This window comes from Doryrhamphus excisus, linkage group LG15 (genome assembly GCF_037039965.1).
Source record: "Doryrhamphus excisus strain RoL-2023G ecotype Guam linkage group LG15, RoL_Dexc_Guam_v1.1, whole genome shotgun sequence".
Classification (NCBI taxonomy): Eukaryota; Metazoa; Chordata; class Actinopteri; order Syngnathiformes; family Syngnathidae; genus Doryrhamphus; species Doryrhamphus excisus.
In genome coordinates this window covers 8,088,454-8,114,041 of record NC_136371.1, presented here as the reverse complement: position 1 = coordinate 8,114,041, position 25,588 = coordinate 8,088,454, and the positions used below count along the sequence as shown (strand labels likewise).

Genomic DNA, 25,588 nt, shown 5'->3' with positions numbered 1-25,588 from the left:
GGAGGAAGACATCAGAAAGAATTCATTCAGTGAGTTTCCCCAACATGGGCCGAGTCTCTGCCGTTTTACTCATTTTCAGGGCTCGCAGGCGGTTATTTGGGTCAGCTATTAAGGGCAGCTCTGGGTTGTTAAAAACAGGACAGATACAATGATTAGCTGTTTTCATATTCCTGTACTGGTATGCTTAGCGTCTGAGCTTTGGTGTCTGTGAGGTGCTTTGTTTTTAACAAGAGGCACCCAACACTTATACTGCGTGCGAGCTGCTGTTGCTATGCGACTCTGCTCTGAGTAAAGCACCGCTAAAGCTTGATGGCAACACAGGGACACAGAGAACCTTAGAATTTTGGTGAATCTGGGCCAGAATGTACCAAGCCTTGGTATCTTTGTTGTGGCCCATGCTGCACCTCTTCACCACGTGTGGCCCTATGATGTTCGGTCAGGTGGATTATGGGTAATCCTTCTGACAGACGACATCAAACAAACAGTTGCTGATAAAGACATAACCTGTTTGCAGAAGTGTTTTAAAGACTAGAGTTCGGTATCGTTTACATTCTGCATTACATTATTTTATGCAAGTTGAACAGAATGGGAATCTTAATACTTAAAGAATCCATCCATGTTGTATGTACCAAGATTAAGTAAAATCCACAACAAATTGTGGTAATTATCACAGTAAAGGCTGCACGGTGGAAAGTGGTTAGCACACAGACCTTACAGCTAGGAGACTAGGGTTCAATTCCACCCTCGGCCATCTCTGTGTGGAGTTTGCATGTTCTCCCCGTGCATTTTCTCCGGGTACTCCGGTTTCCTCCCACATTCCAAAAACATGCTAGGTTAATTGGCGACTCCAAATTGTCCATAGGTATGAATGTGAGTGTGAATGCTTGTTTGCCCTGTGATTGTCTGGCGACCAGTCCAGGTTTACCCCAGCTGACAGCTGAGGCTCCAGCACCCCCGCGACCCTCGTGAGGAAAAGCGGTAGAAAATGAATGAATGAATCACAGGAAAACAGCAGCAATACAGAACACCAAAGCCTGCATTTTCTGCATTTGTTCATATGCCTAAATTGTGTTTTTTTAGATGCAAAAGTCCTTATCAGGTAGATGTCCAGTACATGACATCCAACTCTTATGGATGCCACACCTTGAATAACAAGTAGACCTGAGCCCATCTTGACTTGTAGTGGCAAAGGTGTCACAAATAATGAAGTCAGTAAAGGTTCACTTTCAATAAATGACCAAGTACAATACCAGCTGAGAATACCTTTTCCCGTAACCATGTGACTAAACCATGTGACAAAACCCCTGCTTTGGAGCAGGTTGTGGCTGAGTGACGTGTTCTTTTCTTTTCTTCAAAGCTTTTTTTTTTCTTCTTGAATTTCTACACTGCTCCCATCGACATAATACGTGTGCTTCATCGCGGGCCCACAAGACTCCAAGATGATTAAGTGCAATATTTTATTCATCACCACTACTGCAACACTACATATAGCAATTTGACGTCAAAGTAACAACTTTAAAATCATCTTGATAAAACTAGTGGTTGCTGACCTGTAATTAGAAAAGCAACTCTGTTGTTGCTATGGCAACACAGGATCACATTGCTGGAAAAACCTGGACACCTCATAGTAAATGTGTTAGCTACCGGAGAAATGGGCCTCATTCACCAATATCATTGTAAAATAGTCTGCATATGCCGGAAATCCAAAATGTACAGATCAAAATATTCAGACCTAAAAAAAAAGTGACGTATGCATTTATTCACACTATTGGTGCTTCACTTCCTGTCCAAATGTACGTACACAACTCCACCCTACATCGTAGTAGGACTTCAGAAAAAATCTGTCCTGATGAACACTTTGTGATTGATGCCTATTGTTTGCATTTTCATAGCTTACCGTAATGCAGGCAATGTTTATTGTAAGAACACACACGTTCTATTTAGCTCATACATTCGTTGATCAGGCTAGTGTTTGTTATTGAATAAATGCATGTTTACCCCAGCTTGTAGGTATTCACCAAAGTGCCTGGAAAGCCAGTTGTAATGCCCATGGTGAGTCCTGGAGCAAAATAAAAATAAGATTGATAGTTAAATTAAATAGATTAAGTGAAAATGTGCTGCTGTGTGCAGCAGGACTTGAAAATAGTTCTCTGGAGCCCCCTTGATGACTCTGACCTCCTTCTAATGGCCTAATTATAAACACTAGCAGCCCTCTTGTTCAACACTTACTTTGTACCACCATCACATTGGTTCCTCTGTTGATTTTCCATTTGAATATGCGCCTGTGAGGGAGTACATCTGTTTCACAGCAAGAAGGTTCAAGGGTCGAATCTTGGACCAGATTGCTCTGTGTGGACTTGCAGTGTCATGGGTTTTCTGCAGGCGTGTCGGCTTCTTACCATAGGTGTAAATGTGAGGGTGAATGGTTGTATGTGACCCATGATTGACCTGCGACCAGTCCATGGTGTACCCCAGCACTATGCCACAGTCAGATTACAGCTGCAACTAATAATCTTTTAGCTGATTAATTAAAGGGGACCTATTATGCTCATTTTTGACCTTTTGTGTTGAGTTGTGGTCTCCTATAGAGCAGCTACACACAATAACCCGCACACAAAACTTTGTATTATTGAAAAAACGTATACTATCATTAATACAAATGTGCCTCATGTACACTGTGTTTTATTTTTACTTTATTGCCTTCGAATGACCAAATTTTAGTTTTCAATGTACTATAAAATGGTAAGATAATTTTGAGATTGTTACATGCTAGCTAGCTGCTGTCATAAGTATTAGAAGTTAATAACTACTTAACTTTATAAAGTACCTCTCTAAAAAGAAGTGTAATACTTATTGTTTTATACATTGTCACTCTCTTCAGAAACAGGCACCAAAGACAAAAACATTGTAAAAAAAACGAAAAATCCAGGAGTTGCACCCTCTGCCATCACATGAAAGGTAAGTAACTTAATACTAAGCCATTTGTACTGGCTGGTGACTGAGTGGCACTCACAGAACTTTTAAATGTTGTCTTTTTTCACAAAAAAGTTTTCTTTTTTTTACACAAAACGTTGTCAAATTTAATAGCATACTGCCCATGAAACAGAGCTTTCCAATGGTGTGACATATGCATTGTGCTGCTGGAGGGACATGTTTCTGGTGGTCACTGGTGAATGATGTCGCCACATGTTGCATAACTTGCAGGTTGGCGACATTTGTACCAGCTGCTATAGATAAGGGACCATTTTTGCAAAACTGGAAACAAATCCAAGGAATTGTAAACCTGGGAACACTGGGTTTTCGACTCCCAGGAGAATATACTGCATGTCAACATGTGGAGTTAACCACAGAAGTATTTCACATCAAATGTGCTCAACATGTCAAGCACGCTCACAAACACACAATTACAATGTATATCATTTATTTGATGATTGAACATAATCATCAATTGAAAAAGGAAGATAAACATACAGATATACAATATAAATCTAAGCCTAAATACATTTGTGGCAGCACAGAACATTTCACATTCCATTATGGGACCAAGGCCATACAACACCTGACTGTTTTTTTTTTGTCTTCTTTCGACATCAGCTCGCATGGCATAGTGTTATCTCTTGATCAAGCATTTGGCAGCACTCATGAGTTTGATAAAAACATTTTACTGTCCCTCTCTAAAAGTCTCTCCAATTGTGTTAATGCATGCACAGTACACACGACTTCATAGTTGTAAATTTTCTGATCAAAAATCAAAGTATGGCCCAAGAGACTGAGGCTTCATTCAGTGTCTGTTAGTTTCTTTAATAGAAGTACAAATCGTCTTATTTTTTTCATCAAATGGAGGAGTCCTTGCAACCAGCCCACACTTGTGTGAAGCCTCGTCTACACAGTAGAAAACAGGGCAAGGTTATGGTACTTAAGACGAAAAAACCTACATTGTGGCACCCCACCTGTCCCCAACCACATTTGTTGTCAAAGGAAATTGCAGCCCGACAGCAACAATCCAAGTACAATACATTCAGTTATTTGAAGACTGTCACAAGTTTAAAGTTTTACTCTTAAGTATTTATTAGTCATACTTAATACATGTTCATGCACAAAGCTATGTGTGTATGTGAGTAGGAAAGTGGGGATCTGGTGATCATGGAAAACATTTCAGATGTATCATTCATGAGCTGGAAGTGGTTGATTATTTTCGAAGCCACAACCTAGTTCCACATGCAACAGTCAACACATAGCAAAACCTGTTCGCAACCTGTTTCCTCTGCACGTGTACACACCCCTTACCCCTCTTACCCCCACCTGCTCACGTGCATCGTAATGAGGTGTTACATTCAGATGTAAAGAAACTATGACCATGGCTCATTATCCTCTACCTGAAGAACAATGAATCGGATACATTCAACGCCAGCATGTGCTCGTCAGTCATCAGTAAATGGCCTGCATGGTCCGCCTGTGGAGTCGGATAAAAAATCCATTGGCATCAAGTGGAACTTTAGCATGATCACATTTTGGAGAAGTAAATGGGTATTTGAATCTTTTTTTTTTGCACTAAATTGACTGACATTTCATGGCCAGCATAACAAGCACAAACGCAATGTTCAACATTTGATGTTTTTTTTTAAATTTAGGGTTGTGCACGTTATATATAATATATACATTTTTAAATATACATATATTTCATTCCTCCAGTGTACTGTACCACCATTTGCAACAAGACAAGGCGGGAAACCATATGGACACCTGAAAATAGGATATGATGGGTGAGCATTTTGAAGGATATCCTACCCAACTAAAAAAAGCACACTGTAGTTGGTAACAAACACAAAAATGTATGGGGTTACTTGAAAAGGCTTCTGAATGGTTGGATATTGTGTCTATCTGGATGAGCCCCTTGGCAGTTTTGAAACGGAATTTGATACATTTGGGGACAATTTGCTCCAATGTCTATTTTGAAGCTTTCATTAAAAGGTCAAGCAGAAACACAACGGCAGTGCTATTCAGTCTTGTGCTTTTTTGTTTTTGTTGTTCCTCTCTTTGACCAAAATTATGCCGATAATAGTAAAAATCCTACTAAGAGCCTGAGAGTCACCATCCTGAAGTAGAAAGTGTCGGTAAAAGATGACCACATTGGCAGATCATTACATGCATTAACAGTGCATAGGGTACCAATCAAACATACCGTTTAACTGATTTTTTTTTTTTAGGAATTGCTTGCACTTATCTGATCACCTGTGTGGTACTGTATAAAGTTGTCCTTTAAGGACTGTTTTTGTGATTTGTTTTGTTGTGATTTGTTTGTTTTTTTGCAAATACTGTATTAAGTTAATTGCTGGCTTTCATTTCTGTGTCTGATGGAATATTACGGTCACAAGTACAACTTAGAGGATGTACTGTAGAAAATAAAACAGATTCAAAGATGTAAATATAAAAAGTTATTTGATGAATACTTGGTCCAGAATATTCTCAGTCTTTCATCTGATCTTGACAGTCAATGTATGTATAAAAGCACAGAAAAAGGAGGAAAAAAACAAACCAAATGGAAATAGGTTAAACGACAAAAAACAAAACAGTTCAATCAGACATAATAGAGCCAGTAGACAAGGTTAAAAAGGGAGAAAACTGAGGGGAAGATGATCCGTGACCAACGGTCAATGGCGTTTACATCCGTCAGGTCAGGGATTTTGATTTTCAGCTGCGAGGACCGCCTTCTCAGGCGGCTACGTTTCATCTGGGCAGAACGATCCAAGGAGTGACGGCTGGCTGAACGCGGGCCGACCCCGCCGCTCTGCTTGCGGTACTGGATGTGCGTCGAGGCTGTGCTGTCTAACTGCACCATGGACTGAGAGTTTCTGATGTCGGCCACGCTGGTGGTGATCTCCCCTCCTGCCACTTCATTGTGGATTTCCAAGGTGGTCAGCAGAATGTTCCCATGGCCTGGTTCCGCCTGAGTTAGTGGGGAGATGAGGGAAGTCATTAACATTTGGTAGATGCAAGTGGAGCACCTGCATCGAGATGGAAACTCTTTTTTAGAGCATCCAGTGATTCATTTGTAATAATATTCTCAAAGCCAAATCAGTGTAATAGAAAATCGATGAAATCCAAGCAGGCGTGCAAAACAATGAGGAGGATTGACATTGCTGATTTGTGTCACTAAAGCATCGTCACTCAGAAATTTCATTGAATACACAGCAGATACAACACACTGCATGCCCATGATGGGTGTGGGTGACAGGTACCCAATCGGTAGCAATGGACGATGGCATTCATGCAAATGTAGCAGCTGAGCGGGTCCAGCATTTTTTTCTTCATTTTGTTCTTCTTTTTCTTCTCTGTACCTATGCCAGGGAAACGATGGTACCACCAGTGAGGGCTTGTTGCTTTCTTTAGGTTTGTGTGCTACTTTACTTATATTCATTTGGATTTTTTCAGGGAAATTTTCATTTTTTTATCTCTGTCAAATTTAGTTTTACGGGGAGAAAATAGATTTCAAACCATCTGAATCTAGATTGTGCATTTCTGTTTCCGCATTCAGATGTCGTCAGTTCAGGTTGTCATTTGTGGCGTAAATGTGTACATTTTGTTTCCTGTTATGCAAGCAGCACAGTACATACTGTACATGATGGTAGCAAGCAATATTTTCGACAATGGTGTATGCTGTGATTCTCAACTGGTGGCTTTATATGAACATGGACGCTACCAAAAAAAAGATTAGACTCCTCCCATCTTTCATCACACAAAAAAGGTCACTTCTACCTTTTCCCCTTCTTTAGTCATCAGCAGTAGAACGTAGATCGTTTTAGGAAAATATCAGTTCCCAACTAGCAAAGGGAGAAAATATACACTTCACTTTGACACAAATATTTTTTGCTTTTGTGACAGCTCAACTATCGAAACATCTATTTACTATTTAAATTTGAACGTGGCAAGGGACAACCGTATATGGGATTTTCAATGTAAATTAGCATCAAGCTAATACATTTGTTTAAATGCATTTCATTCGAGAACTCTTATCTGTCTACCGGGCTAGCAAGTAGAGACCAAACTTTGAAATGTTCATTAAACTTGTTTTGTGCTGGCACAATGTTATTTAGCACTACCTCAAATTCAAATAGAAAAAATTTGAAAAATGTCTGCAATTTGGGTCACAGCTGAATGTGATGGTGTATCCCGCAGCCAAACCAGTTGAGAACCTGCTGGAGTACAATTATTCATTCATATTTTGTTTTGTATTTTTGTATAATTTCCATTATCTATTTTGATATTATTTGATTGCGCCAGAATGCTACTTTCATGTACAAAAAAAACTGCAATGGAATAGTCAAAATGAATGAAAGAGTGTCATGCTGATTTGCACTGAATCTGTGGATGGGGGGGATGTGTGTTGTTTAAGAAAAAAATAACACAAAAGAAAGATCCATGTCAGCTGATGGCAATGGTGCCGATCTTTACCAAAACAAACTCACCGAGCGTGAGTGGCGAAGGCCTCTAAACTGATTGGACCGTTTTAGGGATGCAGCCCTACTACCTGCCTCCTGAGAAGACGACAAAGTTCAACACTTCGTTTTTTTCTTTTCAAAATCTGAAGCCTCAACCATACAAAGAGCAGCTTGTCAATTAATGTGAACATGCCATCCAGTTCGGTTGTGCATAACCGCTTCGCTTAGCAGCTTCTGTCAAGAGTGAACAAAAGTTAATTTTAAGGGGATTGCAATGTCAAAGTTGATTTATCATTTTGATCCTGCGAGGGAAGAAAAATGTAATTTTTAAAGAGACCTATTCATGCAGGCGTTCTGTTCAGTAGAATGTTTTCCTGTGAAAATATTCACACCGGTCAAAACAATTTGATTGTTCAGCAAGAAATACACTATTTCATATTCATTGATTCTGTGAGTGACTGCACAATCATGTCAAACTTACCCTTGCAGCGTCATACTTGGCTGCCCTCTCATTGTTGGCCTTTTCTGCCTTTTCAGCCAGCTTTTTTTGCATCTGTGGACCCCTCCCGAAGAAGATGTAATTGACGAAGGCGTACTCCAGAAGGGCAAGGAAGACCATGACAAAGCAGCCCATCAAGTACATGTCAATGGCCTTCACGTACGGGATCTTAGGCAGTGTCTCTCTCAAGTGAGTGTTGATAGTAGTCATGGTCAGCACAGTGGTGATTCCTGGATGAACACAAACATGACATTTCAAGAAAAAAAAGCAGAAAAAGATTTTAACAATGCTTTGCCCATTTCGGAAGGTAAAATAAGCTTTGCCTGTGAATGTTCTCATTCATCCAGTCATTCATGAATTGTAACTGTTCAGGTTGTCTTAGAACAGTTGTTCTCAGGTATTTTCTGCCATGCGCCAACATTTTCAGTTTTTTCCACCCCCTAATTCGAAATACTAGAGAAACTGATAATATCTATATATTTATTCATCTGTACTGTACAGACCGAACTCAAAACTAAAACCAGGAAAATAGAACAAAATGAAGCGCTGTGAGGCATACAAGCGTGTTGGGTATGATAGATTTGGCAAGTACTCCCTGCTTCTCATACCCACCCTGACAATTCATAGAAGATGTTGCTTCTACCTAAAAGGATAAAAAATTAGGTCCTACACCATTCCGTCAGACTAGAGCTGTCCTATCTAGTCTAGTCTGAAGCCTCCTTGGATGAGAGGTGAAACGTCTTGGAAGACAACCTGAACAGTCCAGTTGCCAAATGCCCTAGAATACTCTTTGTTCTATTTTAGGTGTGCTCACAATGAAAGTTGCATAAAAAAAAAACATGACGAGCTTGTCAACTCATTGGAAATTGGAGGAGGTCATTACTCAATATAACAGTCTCACGGTGTCATCTTACACAAAACTCATCCTACAGCAACTTAACACGCAATACGTGTACCTAATTGATATGCATGCTAAAATGAAGTTTTTTTTCCATAATGCATTTTGTTTGAGCAAAACATTTCATTAAAGGACAGGTGGCAAAAGCTGCCTCTGTCCACCAGAGATAGCCAGAAGAGTCCAGAGGGTGGCTGACGTCATTTCAGCGGCCCAGCAGGAACCAATTAAGCAATCAGTGCATCCCTCAGATGCAATTTTAGACCACCTGTGAATGATGAATAATTGAGACACCCATAAAAATGTCTATGTTTGACTTTAAAATCAAACTTGGTTTATGTCTATGGTGCGACTGTACATAACCTAAATTTGTTTGAAGCTTGAAATTTATACCCGTACTCACACACACAGGTGGCCTTACTCACGTTACAACTAAAAACACAATAGTACTTTACACTCGTTTATAACTCGCATGGCATGTTAGGTGAATTCCTGTTGGGGAAGTCGATGCATGGGCTTCCCAGCATGCCCTGTTGGCGAGAGCATAAAACAGTATTGTTTTGCATGTGTCTATTAGTAGGTCAGCGTGTATGTTTGATATCTGCAACGACAACAATTGCACTGGGGAGTAAACATAGCAAATATTACTTTGTATCCAATGAGAAAAGCAATGCCCTGTGATTCAATTATTTTTATTGCAGAATCATAATGGCTGCTTGACTCTGAGCATTCACACAATACAAATATTTGTGCAAGCAGTTGCTGCTAGCCCTTGAGTTACCTGGAGAGAACATGAGAAGTGTCTCCTATATATGTCTCAGGTGTTACTATAGAAACAAGACATTTATTTATTCAGTGCTTTTCCCTGCTAGATAAGAGGGGTATCCACGCTGTTGCACCTTTATTTGAGAGTACGAGAATACGGCACACCTCACGCATTTTTCCTCCCTTCCTGAGGGGTTTCTCGTTTACGATGCTATTTTGCAGGCATGAACGCACGTGTCCCAGTCAACTAGTGCGTAATCTCAGCTTCATTGAAATTCAAAGGTCTTCCTTTAAAACCTGCATCTGGCCTTTGGTCATTTGTAGAAATAACTCATTAGAATAATCTCTGGCCCCCAGCTCGTGGTAACATTAACCACTCGGGGTACCAAATGACAAGGTTTTCTGCTCCAGTACCACTACCAGAACGGATCAGATGACAGGTAATTGAATTGGCAGATGAGTGTCAAAGTGATTCATTCGAGCATGCAATTATATGCTGACCTCCTGCATTACAATAAACTCAATCTTATTTAATTAGCGGTAAACACAGTCGATGTATTTGCAGCCTACAAATGGAGCCTATCAGCAAGCAGGCCCGCTGCTAGCGTACAATGTTTGGGAAGTGTGTCGTAAAATAAGGTGAAGAGACAGGGAACAGTCAGTGGGCTGGGACGAGGGACAACTAAGGTCAATCTCGCTCTTAATTTGATTTATTGAAGCATTTACAAGGCCAGCCAAGAGATCGTGTGCACAAAATCGTGAAGGGAGGGCTGGTAGGCGCTCCTGCAAATGCTATTCACCACTGCACCGCGGCCTCGTCATCGGATCTGTTATTTTTCTTCGTCTTCTTTATAGGTGTTCTCTCAGCATCGCCATTACTCTCTGTTCCCTCCTGCTATTACTCCTCCGCTCACTCCCTTTCTGTCTTCCCTCCCTGTTTGGACAATTTAATCAAGAGGCCGTGCACGCGCCCATGGGTCTTCCTCCTCTTTCATCACGCCGTTACAGTCTCTCGGGAGAAATATCGTTTTATAAGGGTTCTCTCGCATCTGTCTTTCTCCGTCTCTCTCACCTTGTCGCATTCCATTGTTTCACCCTCCAACTCTTGCTCTCATCCCACCCATCTCTCCTGCGACCACCCTCCCCTCTCCCTCTTCATTTATCCTTTATCTCTTTTTTTCACCCCACATCTCGCTATCAGTTAGCGTCGATTCTTGGCTGCAGAGTACCCCCTCCCCCAGCACACCTTTTTTGTTACAGCGTCTTTTCTTCTACCCTAACAGCTGAAAGCAAAGGCACACAGCAATCACATTCTCTCTAATCAGAAGCGGCTTTAGGCCATTAGCAGCTCAGCTCCACATGATCAAAAACAAGAAGGTATCCGATGAAGGATGCACTAAAATGTGTCACATCGCTTTGGCCATTAATTGGGATACACGACAACCTTGCAGACACGTTTTAAAAAGTATGCTCCCAGGAACCCAAGGGACCATCTAAGGTGCGTCAAAGGGGTATGTGTCTTACATTACACTAAAAGCTGTGCGATTACCAACTGCAGCTAATGCCTACACCTTAATATGATTATGAAGGGAGAGCTTGACTGCGGGAAATGGATTTTAACTTGATTACAGTGTCGGACGAGTCAATTGTATCTTTGCAAAGCCTCAGAGTTGCTTGATAGAATCACATTCTCTCTTCGAACAATTCAATTGTTTTTCCTGGTGGGTCCTTCAGTTGCACCCCCTACGCCCAATCATTACTCTGCCCTTACTGGCAGGTATGTGCACAAGTTCACACACACACACACACACACACAGCCACTTCTAAGGCAGCTGCTAATGATCAGAACTCCTGAGTGGAGCCTACGGATATTGCAGCTAAAGCAAGACCTCCTGTTTGCACATACTGAAAAACACACACAACACGCACACACACTCACAAGCGCTAATTAAGTAATGAGCTGGTTGTGCAGGCAAAGAAAGAAACCTCGGACAAAAGCAGGGTGGTGAAGTAAATAAAAGTGTGACTAAGCCTGCTGCCCTTCACACATCCATTCAGCCACTAATAAGCTATATGTAAGAGATGGATGTCTGGAGCAAGGTAATGAATCAAAGCACACTTTCCAAACGGCATTGTGATGTGCTGAGGTCATTACTCTTCCATTATCTATACACAAAATGATGATATAAGGAGCAAAACAGCAATCAAACTGGTAAAGCAAGATTAAAACCGCTTGCAGGTTCCAACTAATGAAGCTCAAAAAAAGAGTCTATGTTGGAAGGAGTCACAACAAGTCGGACTGTGTGGTTTGGGTACATATAGACTGTTTTTAAAATTCATTCATTCATCCATTCATTTTCTAGCGCTTTTTCCTCACGAGGGTAGCGGGGGTGCTGGAGCCTATCCCAGCTGTCTTCAGGCGAGAGGCGTTGGACACCCTGGACTGGTCGCCAGCCAATCACAGGGCACATATAGACAAACAACCATTCACACTCACATTCATACCTATGGACAATTTGGAGTCGGCAATTAACCTAGCATGTTTTTGGAATGTGGGAGGAAACCGGAGTACCCGGAGAAAACCCATGCATGCACGGGGAGAACAAACTCCACACAGAGATGGCTGAGGGTGGAATTGAACCCTGGTCTCCTAGCTGTGAGGTCTGCACGCTAACCACCAGACCACCGTGCCGCCCGTTTTAAAAACTTTTATAGCAAATTAACTTCGTGATCACATCTTTGGAGATATAATTTACAGAAAAGTCACGATTATTATGTTGTGATTTTTTGCGATTTAAATTTAAATTGATAACTGACAATTGCCACTGTAGGTGTACTGTAAAGAACAGGAAGGAAGAGAGCTAAATGTAAAAAAACCTTAAAAGACGTATTTAGAACACGTTTCCTATGCTCTAACTATGAAAATATGTGCTCTATAAATAAGGAATCCTACTAGAAAACGGGACCAAATAAAAAGTCAGACTGTACAAACGGTTCACGAACGTGCTTGTATGTTATTATAGTTCCCATTCACTTTAATTAGTCACAGGTCCGTAAAGGGCCATCACTGGATCACTGTGGATACATATGTTTCCGTACTGTGAGTGAAGGTGGACACATCATTGATTCATTTCATTCCGCATATCTTGTTCATATCATTGGTGAGCAGGAGCCTTTCCTGTCTGACTTTGGGTGGAGAGAGGAGGAGTACAGCCTGGACTGGTTGCCAGTCAATCACAGGCCAGACATTGGCATCATTTAAATGTAAATTTACTCCACCAAGAAATGAAACGATGCACATAAAAAATGTTGATGTGTTTATCAATGGCGGATTTCTGCTTCGGAATCCAACTATCAAGCTGGCCTGATCAATAATTCACAAAAACGAGCAAGATTAATAGTTGCAGCCCTGCGTGGCAGCTTATTGTATTCCTGCCTTCAAATGACCAAATACCAAATGACATACAATGAATCTGGCACTTGCGGGGGGGCTGTGGGGGAATTGAGCCCTCAGGGCAATTTGCCTGTTTGGTAATTCAGTCTTGTCAAAGAGCCAGTGGCTGTTGCTTTGACAGGCTCGTGAAGGATGTGCAGAGGTTCTGTGAAAGATCAATTCATGCAGCATCCATATCATTCCAATAATTACTCTGGTGACAGCCCTCACATATATTTTCCCACTGCCTGCTTCATTCCTTGTCATGAATCACAAACAAACACCTCATGAAAAAAAAAATAGTGCGTTGCTGTGCAGACTGGAGAAGTAACAGGTGCAACACCATTGTGGTCCCCTCACCAATGTGTTCAATTGAAACACACGGAAACCTAATCTTTTTTTGTACCCCTTGCACCTTTTCCAGTCTGGCAACCAATTTCCAAGCCATTCCCAAGAGCAGCCGTAGTCCCTCGACAGTTGGAGAGGTTGAGTTTCTTGCGGTGCATTAGGGTGGGTGGTGCAAAAACGTTCCCCTGCCTTCAGATCTCCTCTGAGTGAGCCACATGGCCATAGAGCAACATAACAGCTAGCACTTCTCACCTAGAGCCACCCTGGCTGCCGAGGCGTCATAGTTTATCCAAAAGGAGACCCAGGAGAGGATGGTAATCAGGATGGATGGCATGTATGTCTGCAGGATGAAGTAGCCGATGTTCCTCTTAAGCTTAAAGCTCAGCGAAAGCCGAGGGTAGGCACCTGTGAGAAATGGAGACAGAAAAAAAACTAAACAAATGACTCTGAAACATATTACTGACTCAATGGCTATGCAGTGACACCATGTTTCCATGGCCGAGGGTAGCTGAATTGCCATGGCAACAGGCATCACATTCACAAGCTCAATTTGTATACCTGTAATGATGGAATAATTCAATTATAAAACTGTAATGATAATACTGCAGATGGTGCTTAAAAACACATCTTGGATAATTAATAATTGAAAAAAAAACGATGGAGAATACAAAAAGTCAGTCCAATCTGCTGCTCACTTATGTGGTGGCAAGAGGGATTCACACCATCTCATGGGATTCAATGCCGACTGCTCAGTGTGTTACACTGCATTAAAAATCAAAACGGAGGCATCATTAAACTCCATTACCTCGTGAAACACAACATTCACACTGACATAAGAAGTCGGTGCTGAAGCACAGGTTGGGTCCATCTTGTACTTCTGTTGCCATGGTGAAATATACAACATTTAGAACTGATGCATCCCAATACCTCTCTTTTTTTCATTTGATCGCTAGTGTTCACATTCCTCCCATTAGAGACCACTCTCTAATGTGTGTATGCTGACACCTGCTTTCCAGGATGCTAAAAATTCACTTAATCATCTGTGCACACAAACACGGAAACAGACTGTCGCATGCCTAAAAATATCTCATTGACTCCTGCTAGTGCACCTTTCATGGCAGCTTCTCCCGCCTAAGCCCTGCACCTCCGCATGATGCTGATAATGGGAGTGTGTGTGTGTATGTGTGTGTGTATGTGCGTGTGTGTGGGCGAGTGTGGGTGTAGAGCTGTACTAGCCGTTACAGCAAACAGCATTCGTGAGTGGGAGGAACAAGCACCTGTCCTGGCCGGATGCACAAAATACTGAATCTCATGGGTGATGGTAAAAGTTGAACTGGTGAGGACAACAGGGCAGGGGGCCTCAATTACTTTTTTTTTCTCAGCAATCCAACTATAGATATACATTTTTTTAATTCCCAAAAAAGAGGACATATCTGAGAAAAAGGGGTCTGGTCATCATATATTAGGATATACCTAATGGTGAGTGCATAATGCTCTAAGTATTCATTTTTTCCTGTCAGTGCACAGACCGATTAGAACAGAAGCGCACACAGAGACAGCAAATAATATGAACAAGCTCAATAAAGGTAGAATGGATCGCCAAGGCCATGGTGGGAAAGCTAAAGAAAAAGCAGAAGGGACTTAAAAAGTAAGTTGCGTCACATGAAATGGAGGGCAACTGTCATTGGCCAGCCTCGTGAGGATCCACTGATGGGTTTCACACTATCTACCAGGAGAATGGACACTAGACTTTAATAGTGGCCACCCACAGGGGACATGCTGCTTCTCACAAACAAACGGTGTGTTTGCAAATCATTGCAAATGCAATGCATGCTAAACATTGTGAGTTGTGAAAGCAATCAGTTCGGGAGAGTCAATAAAAGCCTGCATTGAGGCATATACAATGCAAATGATCTTTGACAGGGTAATTGGGTTGAATGGTTTAAATCATCTCTAAATTTGCAGCACAAACTAAATGCAACAATAAATTCTGCAAATATTTATTATGTTAGTTCAGAAATTGCCTTGAGGTGCCATGAATGCCCCTAATTCACTGCCCTGAGAAATGAAATGCTCAAGAGAATGGCCGTTGTGCTGCCATTAATACCATTTCATTGATGGCGTTCACAACCAGGCAACAACAGCACCCACGTCCAAAGATTAAAAAGCATTTTTCTTTGCATTTTTCTCTCAGGGCATCTATATTTCATGTTTGATCAATATTATACATGCCTGCAACAATAACTGATTTTGTTGACTAATTGAATTGATAGGGACTTTTAGGCATACCAAAAGTCTCAAACCGTTAACATTAGGGCCAACTCTCAGTGCCTTGAACCATCTGGTGTGTTTCAACCATAAATTCATGTAGCTATGGCTTTGGCTCAGCAACTCTTGCATCGGCCAGCACCGCTCATTGGCTTTTGTATTACAATTCTTCACATCAACCCATCAGTTTTCATGTGATGTTAGACATCTTACACTCATTTCCAGGGTAAGATTTCTTATGCTGGAGCCTATCTCAGCTCACTTTGGGCGTGAGGCGGGATACACTCTGGACTGGTCGCCAGCCAATTCACACCATTCACACTCACATTCACGGACAATTTGGAGTTGCCAACTAGCCTAACATGTTTTTGGAATGTTGGAGAAACCGGAAAAGCCGGAGAAAATCAACAGGAGAACATGCAAACTCCACACAGAGATGCCCAAGCAGTGGATGGATGCATCCATGAAAGCAGAATGACAATTGCAATGTTAAGCTTCGCTGACATTGCTGCCCGTGGCTCTCGGTAGTCAATGTGTGTTCATTCAAGTGCACCAGAACGAGTTGTGTTTATCCAATTTGCAGTTTTTTTGTGCATGCGTACAGATACTTTCATGATGTATAATGTTAATGAATGCATACAAAAACTGCATGGTTACATTTTTTGATGGGAAATTCTGTCACTGATTAGATTCTGCATCTTCTCTATGGAGAGATAAGCAAAGGAAAGATTATCCCAGCAACACAAAAGCTACTTTCCATGCAAGAGAAGTGAAGCAGAGTCGTGAAACAGTTGAGTTGAGCAGCCAAGAAAAATACTAAATATAATATGACTTGAAATATTTTTTAATGAACTGTTATCACAAGCCCTGTAATTGACTGGTGCTCTGTCGAGGGCATAGCAACAAGTCTTTGGTTTCGCCCCAATGCATTTAAGTCATTTAAACAAAGTCATTGCAAGAAAAGGGCACTGTATTGCACCAGACTGGATTTTGCTAGTAGTGACAGTTATGGGCCAGTCATTTTATTCATGTTGGTGTTTGTAAATCCCAGAGGTCAGTAAAGGCGCCTTAGGCATGGCTGGGTGTGACAGTGACATGTGATTGGTGGACACAAAGGAAATTGGAGTGCTTGGAGGGGGGGGCTGACAACTAGGCCTGACATGATAATGGATAAATTTATCTAATGATTAAAAAAAATTCTAATAATATGATTATAAAGTCCAGATATTACAGGAATAAAGTCATAATATTATAAAACACAATACAAAATATTTACAAGAAGAACGTTGAGATATTGGTCATAAAAAACAGCAAAAAGATATAAATCTCATACTAATAATAACCTTTGTCACCAGTAACACAAACCTGAACCTGAAATGCAGGCTGATTTCTTTCAATATAAAATCTCTAGATATCTACATGGGTTGGTTGACAAACTTTAAAGTGGCCCCCGCAGCCTTCTTTCAGTATGCAGAACCCCCAGGACACCTCTGAGTGTCATGCCTGCCATTGCCTACCCCGCCTTCTCCTTGGAGACCCCGCCTCCTCTACTGAGTTATAGTAAATGTTAAAAATGTCATTCTCTCCAAACATTGTTACTTCCAATGTCATTACTGAAGAAAGTCAGTACAAAACCAAGAATGTAAACCCAGAAACTGAGGAAACCTGTGACCTTCTGCTAACAGAACCACCCTCAGACACATTTGCATTAATAGTAGATTACAGTAGATCATCCATACCTGTGGAAAACACAACATTTCTGGAAACCAACTTGTAATCGACAATGGAAAACTGTGGCAGCTCGATGCGCGTCACCCCCGTGACGGCTGACTCTCCTCCTTTCCAGTAGAACTCGATGTCGTCTGTGGTGTAGCCATCTGCACGAGAGGAGAGACGCACATGAACACCAAGGTGTAACCATCTGCCGAAGCAGCACTGGAGAGCTAGATATGCAGTGTTGCTAATCATCCAACTGCGCTGTCATTTGGGAAGACGGCGGGAAAAACACGTTTGAAGTTTCTTCCAAGAACCAGACATTGCTTTACAGTCTGTTCTTTGGTTCACTTGAGTTCACAAAAATGGTATTAGTGTCATTAATGTATGCAAAAACATCAAAAAATGTGACCAATACAATTTATTACAACATTTATTTCACACGAGTAGTATGAGATAATATAAATGAAACGCATTGTACAGGAATACCCATACTAACTGAATCATGCGCTTGTAAAAGCCGGGCAATGCTTGGGAAAGCAACGCTCCACATGCATTGTTTTACACCGCCTGTGCAGCAAAATGACAGCTCGGGCAACATGAGGTCTCTTTACTCACAGCTCTCTATCTCCAGAGTGCAGTTCTGCTCATCCAGGGGATACCTCCTGAGATCCATCATGCATGCTGCTGTTGTAGTTATCCTGCCAAAAAAAGACATGGATAGGGGAAAAGAGGACACAGGAATATATTTTACATGCTGTATGTAATTGGCAATGCAGTGTATGGAAAAGGAAGATGGATTGGATGCGAGGAAGGGATTGTCTAGAAAATGTTATATATCAAGACAGGGACACCATTAAAATAATACTCTATAACCAAACTCACTATTTATAAACATTAAGATATACTTAGTATTTTAGTGCATGAATGGGACAGCACTTGCATCACAGAGAATAGTCATCTGTCATCTTAAACAAACAGCATGTTTAAAAAAAAAAAGAAAGTGAAATTAAACATTGTAAGACATTGGCCGTGCACCTTGCCCGAGGTGCAATCATCATGAAGTATAAAGATGGTATTCTTGAACATCTAAAAGCATCATGTGCTATGAAATGGACAGTGATAATTTGGAGTGGCGTGGTACCAGTAGTGATACTTCCTCCAAATCGTTTGACTGGTACTGTATATATGTATGATAAAAACACTCCATTTTAAAAAAATAGCTATTTTCCATCTTAAGTTGACAAATGGTGAAACTGAAAATTGGATTAAGGCATGAGCTTGGCAGTTGTTGTGCGCACTCACGTCATTTGGGTCATGATGAGGTGTTGTGTTGTTTTATGTACGAGCTCAAACGGCTGATAAGGAGACAGTCGAAAATAAGCAGCAAAGTCAAATGCAAATTCACAACGATTTTGAGGCCAAGTCTACCCCAACTCAAAGCTGGCAACTTGGCAGTTTGCCACCGCCTGTCTTTATTCAGTTAAGACTCTTATGAGGCTTTGAAACCCATTATGTGAACACATTACATAACTACAATTACAGTAACATCAGGTCTGCAAGATACGGACGATCATTGGGTGTTATCTATAAAAGTGTTGGCCTATCTTTACACTGTTAAGCCCATTATTAAATATCTCTCACTTGGACATGAAATAAACAGTAATACTATAACTAAGCAAATGCATTAGTTAGTCACTCATTAGTCCAAGCCAAATGACATTCTCACTAAATTATTACAGACAGTCCTTCAGTGAGATATAGAACAGGAAAGTGAAAAGTGAAGTGGAAATACACATTGTAAAACACATTAGTGTTTTAGTCCATGACAACTAAACTGAATACTTTTCCTTGTTCTTGTTAAAACAACTTCATTGAGATTAATTGGTATCAACTGTAATAACGCCATTTCTAAGGCTTTGGGACTCCAGCAAACCACAGTGAGAGCCAAAGAGTGCAAAGATGACACATTTAAGATGTCACAAAAGACCCCACAACAACATCCAAAGAGCTGCAGGCCTCACTTGCCTCAGTTAAGGTCAGTGTTCATGACTTCACCATAAACCATCATCTCCCGTAATAATAAAACATATTATGATCTGAAGCATTGAAGTGTCAGGAAGGGGGGAAACACATTTAATACCACTGTCTGTCTTTCATGTGCTCTGTGTACAGTGTGAGTTATTTTGTTGTTAATTTAGGTATAAGTTCCGGCTTACACTAATACTCGGTTTAAAAAGTCGTCATAGGAAACGAAGACCAACGACCTCCTGTAATCTGTAAAACACAACCATGTCTATTCCCTCATATATACGGTGTGTTGTAAGATGTGGTTATTTTTCCTCTGAGACATTTAGAGATGGAGTGCCTTGCTAATGAAGATTTGTAGTTTTATTATAAGCAACATAAAGCCAAAGAAAAAGAGAAATAAATGAAGGGAAAAAGATACTTTTGCTAGTTTTCGTCTGCAAGTAACTGCATAAAATGCATTATTAAATAAAATCTCACTGATTCAGTATATTGGCAACCCCTACCTGACAATTATCAAATGGCTCGCCATATCAGTGTCCCGCCATCATGCTGCCATTCATCTCCTGAAAGCACTGACAGGTCTTTAAGTATTCCACCGAGCTAAGTGCTATGAACTTGCGTAATCAAATAAGCTGCGACAAAATCATCCACAGACAAATATGCACAGACACACCTTCTTTTGCACTTTAATCATTCAAAGCATGCATACATATTTATGGGTCGCACAAACTCCTCTGAGATCAATAGAAATTGAAAACTAGGGCTTTATGAAAGAAATATCAAACAGCAAGTGACATGGCTGCAACTTCTAATACATTTTATATTGTATTATTTGTGCATGGGGCCATCTTACTCGGTCCCTTTTCCTTTCAAAGCAAATTCTGAGGTGCCCTTGAGCATGACACATAATCCCCTAGTTGCTCAGAGGCCAGCAGCAGCGAACTGCCAAATTGTCAGATTGGGCAAGTGTGGTAGTGTGATAGATTTAAACACACTGAATTAACTTGACAAAAATTCACTTTGAAACCAATTTTGGGTGAGATATAGTGATTTGGCATGGCCCCGTTTCATTTAAAAGGCTGGCATCATCCAACCAAGGCAAGGACAGACATTCAATGTGAAAGATGAAAATGTGTCATTGTGCAGTAAGTACGTTACCTGAGGCCGTAAAGAACGGTTCCATCTGGATGAAGACGGATCATGCGGTTTTTGACGGTGACTCCGTGGACAAAGGACTTCTTGTCATTGAGGAAATAGGTGTCTGGTACCCAGAGCTGGTCTGCTACTCTGTTATCCAAGGTGAGGTTGAGCGGGATTCCAACATAGGCTAGACGTTTGTCCCTCCAGTACTGCTGGAAATACATCGTCAACGTGTAGTCCTGTGAAGGCACACAAGTGGAGCAGAATATGAGCTTAGGTAAGTCCAGCTTGCTACAAAAATAGCTCAGTGTGCCTGCAATTCCTGCTTCTTCTCAACCTCCAGCTACATGTGACTTCATCAATTATGTCTTTTGTCAATGTTGCCTGTTTTGTTTTGTTTAATTCTTTTGTGTTCCCAGCCTCGGGCTTTATATATATGCTCATTGACATGGGGGGAGAACAGAAAGGAAGTGAGCAATAAAATTGTCATCCAGTGGCATGAACTACCCCAATCAATTAACACACAGAGCCCTTTGAGAGTTACATAAATAGGACGACAACCATTTAAATGTTTGAAATGTGGTCACTGCTGGTGTTATTAACTCATACATGCTACGGCATGGCATCCTCTAGAGGTGCATTGCCCTCTCTTCTAGAATACAGCAACCATTACTGAAATGTGTGGGTGAGCTGACTCACGGAGTTGCGGCTCAAGTGGAAAGTTTCACCTACAATACATAAACCTTTGCTGTTGGGCTTGGTGATTCACAAAGGCTCAGTGTTAAGTGAAAATGACATCCAAACGATTTGAAATAAAATCGAGAGGAACCTTAGTTCGCGTCATGACACCAACACATACTCTAACTGAATCAATATTTCCCATAAGGAATACTCAAAATCCCCTTAATGCATTCCAGAAAGCCAAAAGTGTTAACACAATCATAGCCCTAGATGCAAATGTAATTTCAAATTCATAAAATGAGAAGTGAAAGGGATGAATGAACATTTAAGTTTACTTTTATTGAATTCAAGAAATAATAATAAAACATGAAGGCGGTGTCCGCTGCCACGTCTTTGTCAACAATCACTTTTTCAATCAAGCACATCATTTGCACGAGGGATAAGGCAAGGCAAGTTTATTCATAGAGCACCATTTGTACACAAGGTGCTTTACAAAAAAGAAGCGTACAATCACTTCAACCATAAAAACATGATTTTAAAATCATTAACCAAAATCACATAACTTTGAGTGTTGTCATGAATCATGTATAAGAATATTTTATTGTTTATGTGTCGTTTATTGGTGTCAACCACAATTGATTAATCTAAAGTTCTCGTGTTTTTTTTTCACAGTTACAAAACTTAAACACAATAGGAACTCCTGTTCCATTGTGACAACAATGGAAAAGTATAACAGTATGTTTCTACTACAGGCATGCCAAATTACCCTGATTCCTTTAGAAAAAGGAATTGATTAATTTGTCATTTATATGCATTTAAAATTGTTTTATGCATATTAAACTATAACCATAAAGAAAAACTGAACTACAAAGAACTACAGCGTCAACCACTGATGACAACATTGACGGGCAAAGCAGCTGCCTTCTGCTTTCTGTTTCCATGTGTTAACAAGCTGCTAAAATGGACATTTTGAAAAAAACAGAACACTGTAGATGCAGACGCAGTGTATTAATAACACAAAAACCAAGGCAACAGTTTTGCATAAATGTTCAACTGTGCACACGGCAGCATCCAATAGTTGTCAGGGCTCGACAATAACGATGTACTGATGGCCCGGGGAAAGTTAAAACAAAATTCGGGCAAGTAAATCCAATCATTAATATTCCCGTCGGGCAAGTGCACTTTGGCATGCCGTACTGCCAAGAGTTTTTTTAAAGCGGTTCTTGTTGGGTGTTGGTAAAACACGGACTGCGTAATTCCGGTGGTAATTTGCAAACCAATCCTTGCAAATCTTGAAATGGACCAATCAGAATCGTTTATGACCGCGTTTTACCCACACCCGATCTTGTTCGCGATCAACCAATCAGCGATCGTTTGACTACAAAAACATCTATCATGGCGTCCCTGCCAACATGGTCTAATTCTTCAACAACTTCTGAAGGAAAACAGCAAAAAGTGATGAAACAGTGCCTCCTAAACGAGTATTTTATTAGCGGCAGCAAATCAAATGATGGCACAGGTGAGTGAATCACATTTCTGTGACAATTTGAAGTGGTCACAATGAAACACCACCGATTAGATCCAATACCAAGTGCTGATTTTGCACAAGCTACAAAATCTAGCGCTTCCATTTCTCTGTGGATTTTTCTCACCTTTGCTTCACAAATTATTGTTTGACGATTGAGCATTTTTTCTGGATTAAAAACACTTCACTAGTACACAAATGTTTCATTGTGGTGCACAACTTCTAAATATCACTGCTTACTACGACTACGATGTGTAAGGTAGCATGGCTTGCCATGTTAACATCTCCACAATTTTTCAGACATTCTTCCAAATACAATGCATCAGTACTATTATCTGATGAATTATCAGCATATATTGATATATGATATCATTATGGCAGTCTTTTCATTTTACATGGGGCAAGTTCGGGCAAGTAGTTCTCACCTTAAGGATTCCCCATGGGCAAGTCATTTTTGTTTTTAACGTAGAGCCCTGGTTGTGTCCATGTATGATGTATAGGCTTTCAGTAAAGTCAAATGAGGTGATTCATGAGAATTACAAGAGGCGCTTTTTCGCTCAAAACGGCGTGCTTACAGGCAGGTCTGATGCCAAACTATTGTTAGATTATCTCCTTCGAGGACCCGACTGAAAATATGCTAATTAACACTTGTCTTGTACAATACTCTGAGGTCATTCAAATTTGTTATTCTAAAAGGCATTCTCCATTACACAAGAGCAAAGACTAAGAATAGTCAGAAAGAGCGTATCTAACGCTATGAATCTTACATTTTCTAATAGACTTAACAGTACTCATTAGACTCGCTGGTGGATGAAAAAAGTGGCGTAAATACAATCCAGGATTGTCATAAGTTCGGCGGTAAGAATACAAGAATTGTTATGCAATAGGCATAAGCAAAAAAATAGGCATAAGCAGAAAAAGAGGACCTTCCAAGTCACATCCCCCATTCTCTTTCTGGCCGTCTGCACCCCCACTCCCTTCTCTGCTTCCCGCCCTCCCTCTTGAGCCAACGCCATGTTCTCCCCTCTGCCCGCTGTGGCTCTGAAATGAAACCAGGCTGCACCAACCTAGCACTGGCAAGGCACTCACACCTGCTGGTGCCGCAGCATCCAATAACAAACGTTCACGTGCACTATACACTCATTACAAAACTGCAGAAATGTGTCAGACCCAAACGTTTACAATACACTCACATGACGCCTTGAGGATGAATTTATCCAAGGTTGACAGCAGATTTATCATTTGATTCCAGGATAAATAGTGATTTATTTTTTTGGTCCGAGTGACACCTCAGTGAAGATGATTCATGTGCAAAGATATGAAGAGCAAAGATCATAGTCAGCACACAGGACACAGATTGTGCACACTGCTTGAGAGGCACTGTGACTGCAGAGGGCAGAAAGTGATGACCACAATGTTATAAAATAGTCAACTCTCAGGACAACATTGAAGACTATGGGAGATAGTATAGGGAGACAGTAGGGAAAAAAAAGAATAGAAAAACTGAAAATGTATTATGAATTATGGATGCTTAGGGATGCTAGCCGATCGGCTAGTGGACGATTTCTGTAAAAAAAAAAACATGTGATCGGTGGATTGCACCCTTCGGGCTGGGAGTGAGGTCTTGCCTTAGTGGAGATGTTCAAGTATGTCAAGGTCTTGTTCAGGAGTGAGGGAAGGATGAAGTGTGAAATGGAGAGGTGGGCTGGTGCAGCTTCTGCCGTAATGGACCAGACTATGGCGGCAAAGAGAGTGCTGAGCTAGAAGGCGAACCTCCCAATTTACCCGTCCATCTATGTTCCCATGCTCAGCAATGGTCATGAGCATTGGGTCATGACCGAAAGAATTTTCATCAAGAGGAGCCAGTTGGTGGCTCAGGCATCTAGTTAGGATGCATCCTCCCTGGGAGGAGGTCCCAGGGCAGACCTAGGACACACTGAGGGGATTATGTCTCACAGCTGGCCTAGGAACGCTTCAATATCACCCCGGTGGAACTGGAAGGGATGGCCATAGACCGTAAAGTCTGGATTTCCTGACTGAGCCCCCACTACCCAGACCCAGATAAGCGCAAGAAAATAGATGGATGGATGCATGGAGGTTTTACTTCAACACATTTCCACAAAATGGAACAAGGTGCCTGCATCTTTTTCACAAGTGTGAAACAGGTGGAACGTTAAAACAATGACAATTCACCAAATGTCATTACAGTATCTCTTTACTATGTAGATTACAGCGGTTCCAGAAAGTAATAATCCACCAGGAGCTTCCAGGATCGGAAAAGGTTACACTTGCTATTAGTGGGTAGATCACACTAAGCTCTGGGAATTAAATTTGCTGTATAGTGCTGTTGATTTGTTTCCTCCATTATTACCATAACTTTACCCTCCATCAATCTGTGCGAATGACACTGCCTAACACCCCTCCCTATCTTTCCCCTGAGGGATATCATGCTTTGGGTTTGTGTTACCATTTCCCACCAGTGTCAGCAGGTGGGCAGTCCAGCTAGCGCAAGTATCCCCCATAAGACATGAATAATTTAATTTAACTGTGTAGTCTGTACAAACATGCGTCTGAGAGATCCTCATCAATCTTGCATGGATACAATCAAAATGAATTTGTAATGTGGAGCGCTATGTCGTAACTGCCCTGCAAGTTGGGATGAAATTTTCTATGCTAAGGATGAATTTGTTATAATAATTTCATGCAAGTGACCAGTGCAGATGATTAGACTCAATTTTTCAATTATTCCACCCAGGCATTCATTTGTGAGAATTCTGCCATATTTAATGTAATCTTTCCCTCTACTATCATCCTGGCTGCTATATCATGAAAGACCATATTTTAACAGTTA

General features: G+C 41.0%; 1 protein-coding gene across 3 annotated transcripts in view; it reads right to left on the bottom strand.

The window, feature by feature from the left end:
* Nucleotides 1–3,338: 3,338 nt before the first annotated feature.
* The window catches only part of LOC131104090 (gamma-aminobutyric acid receptor subunit beta-3-like), a 51,666-nt gene continuing 29,416 nt past the window's right edge, over nt 3,339–25,588 (bottom strand). Inside the window, exons 5-11 of one of the 3 annotated variants that reach the window (XM_058050872.2) lie at nt 20,550–20,770; nt 17,979–18,061; nt 17,387–17,524; nt 13,632–13,784; nt 7,921–8,168; nt 7,467–7,535; nt 3,339–5,947 (exon numbers count right to left, since the gene is read on the bottom strand). In XM_058050872.2, the coding sequence (XP_057906855.2) occupies nt 5,579–5,947; nt 7,467–7,535; nt 7,921–8,168; nt 13,632–13,784; nt 17,387–17,524; nt 17,979–18,061; nt 20,550–20,770 (1,281 nt within the window). In that variant the 3' untranslated portion in view covers nt 3,339–5,578. The remainder of the gene's footprint in view (nt 5,948–7,466; nt 7,536–7,920; nt 8,169–13,631; nt 13,785–17,386; nt 17,525–17,978; nt 18,062–20,549; nt 20,771–25,588) is intronic. The other 2 variants (XM_058050874.2, XM_058050873.2) reach the window with 2 other exon arrangements.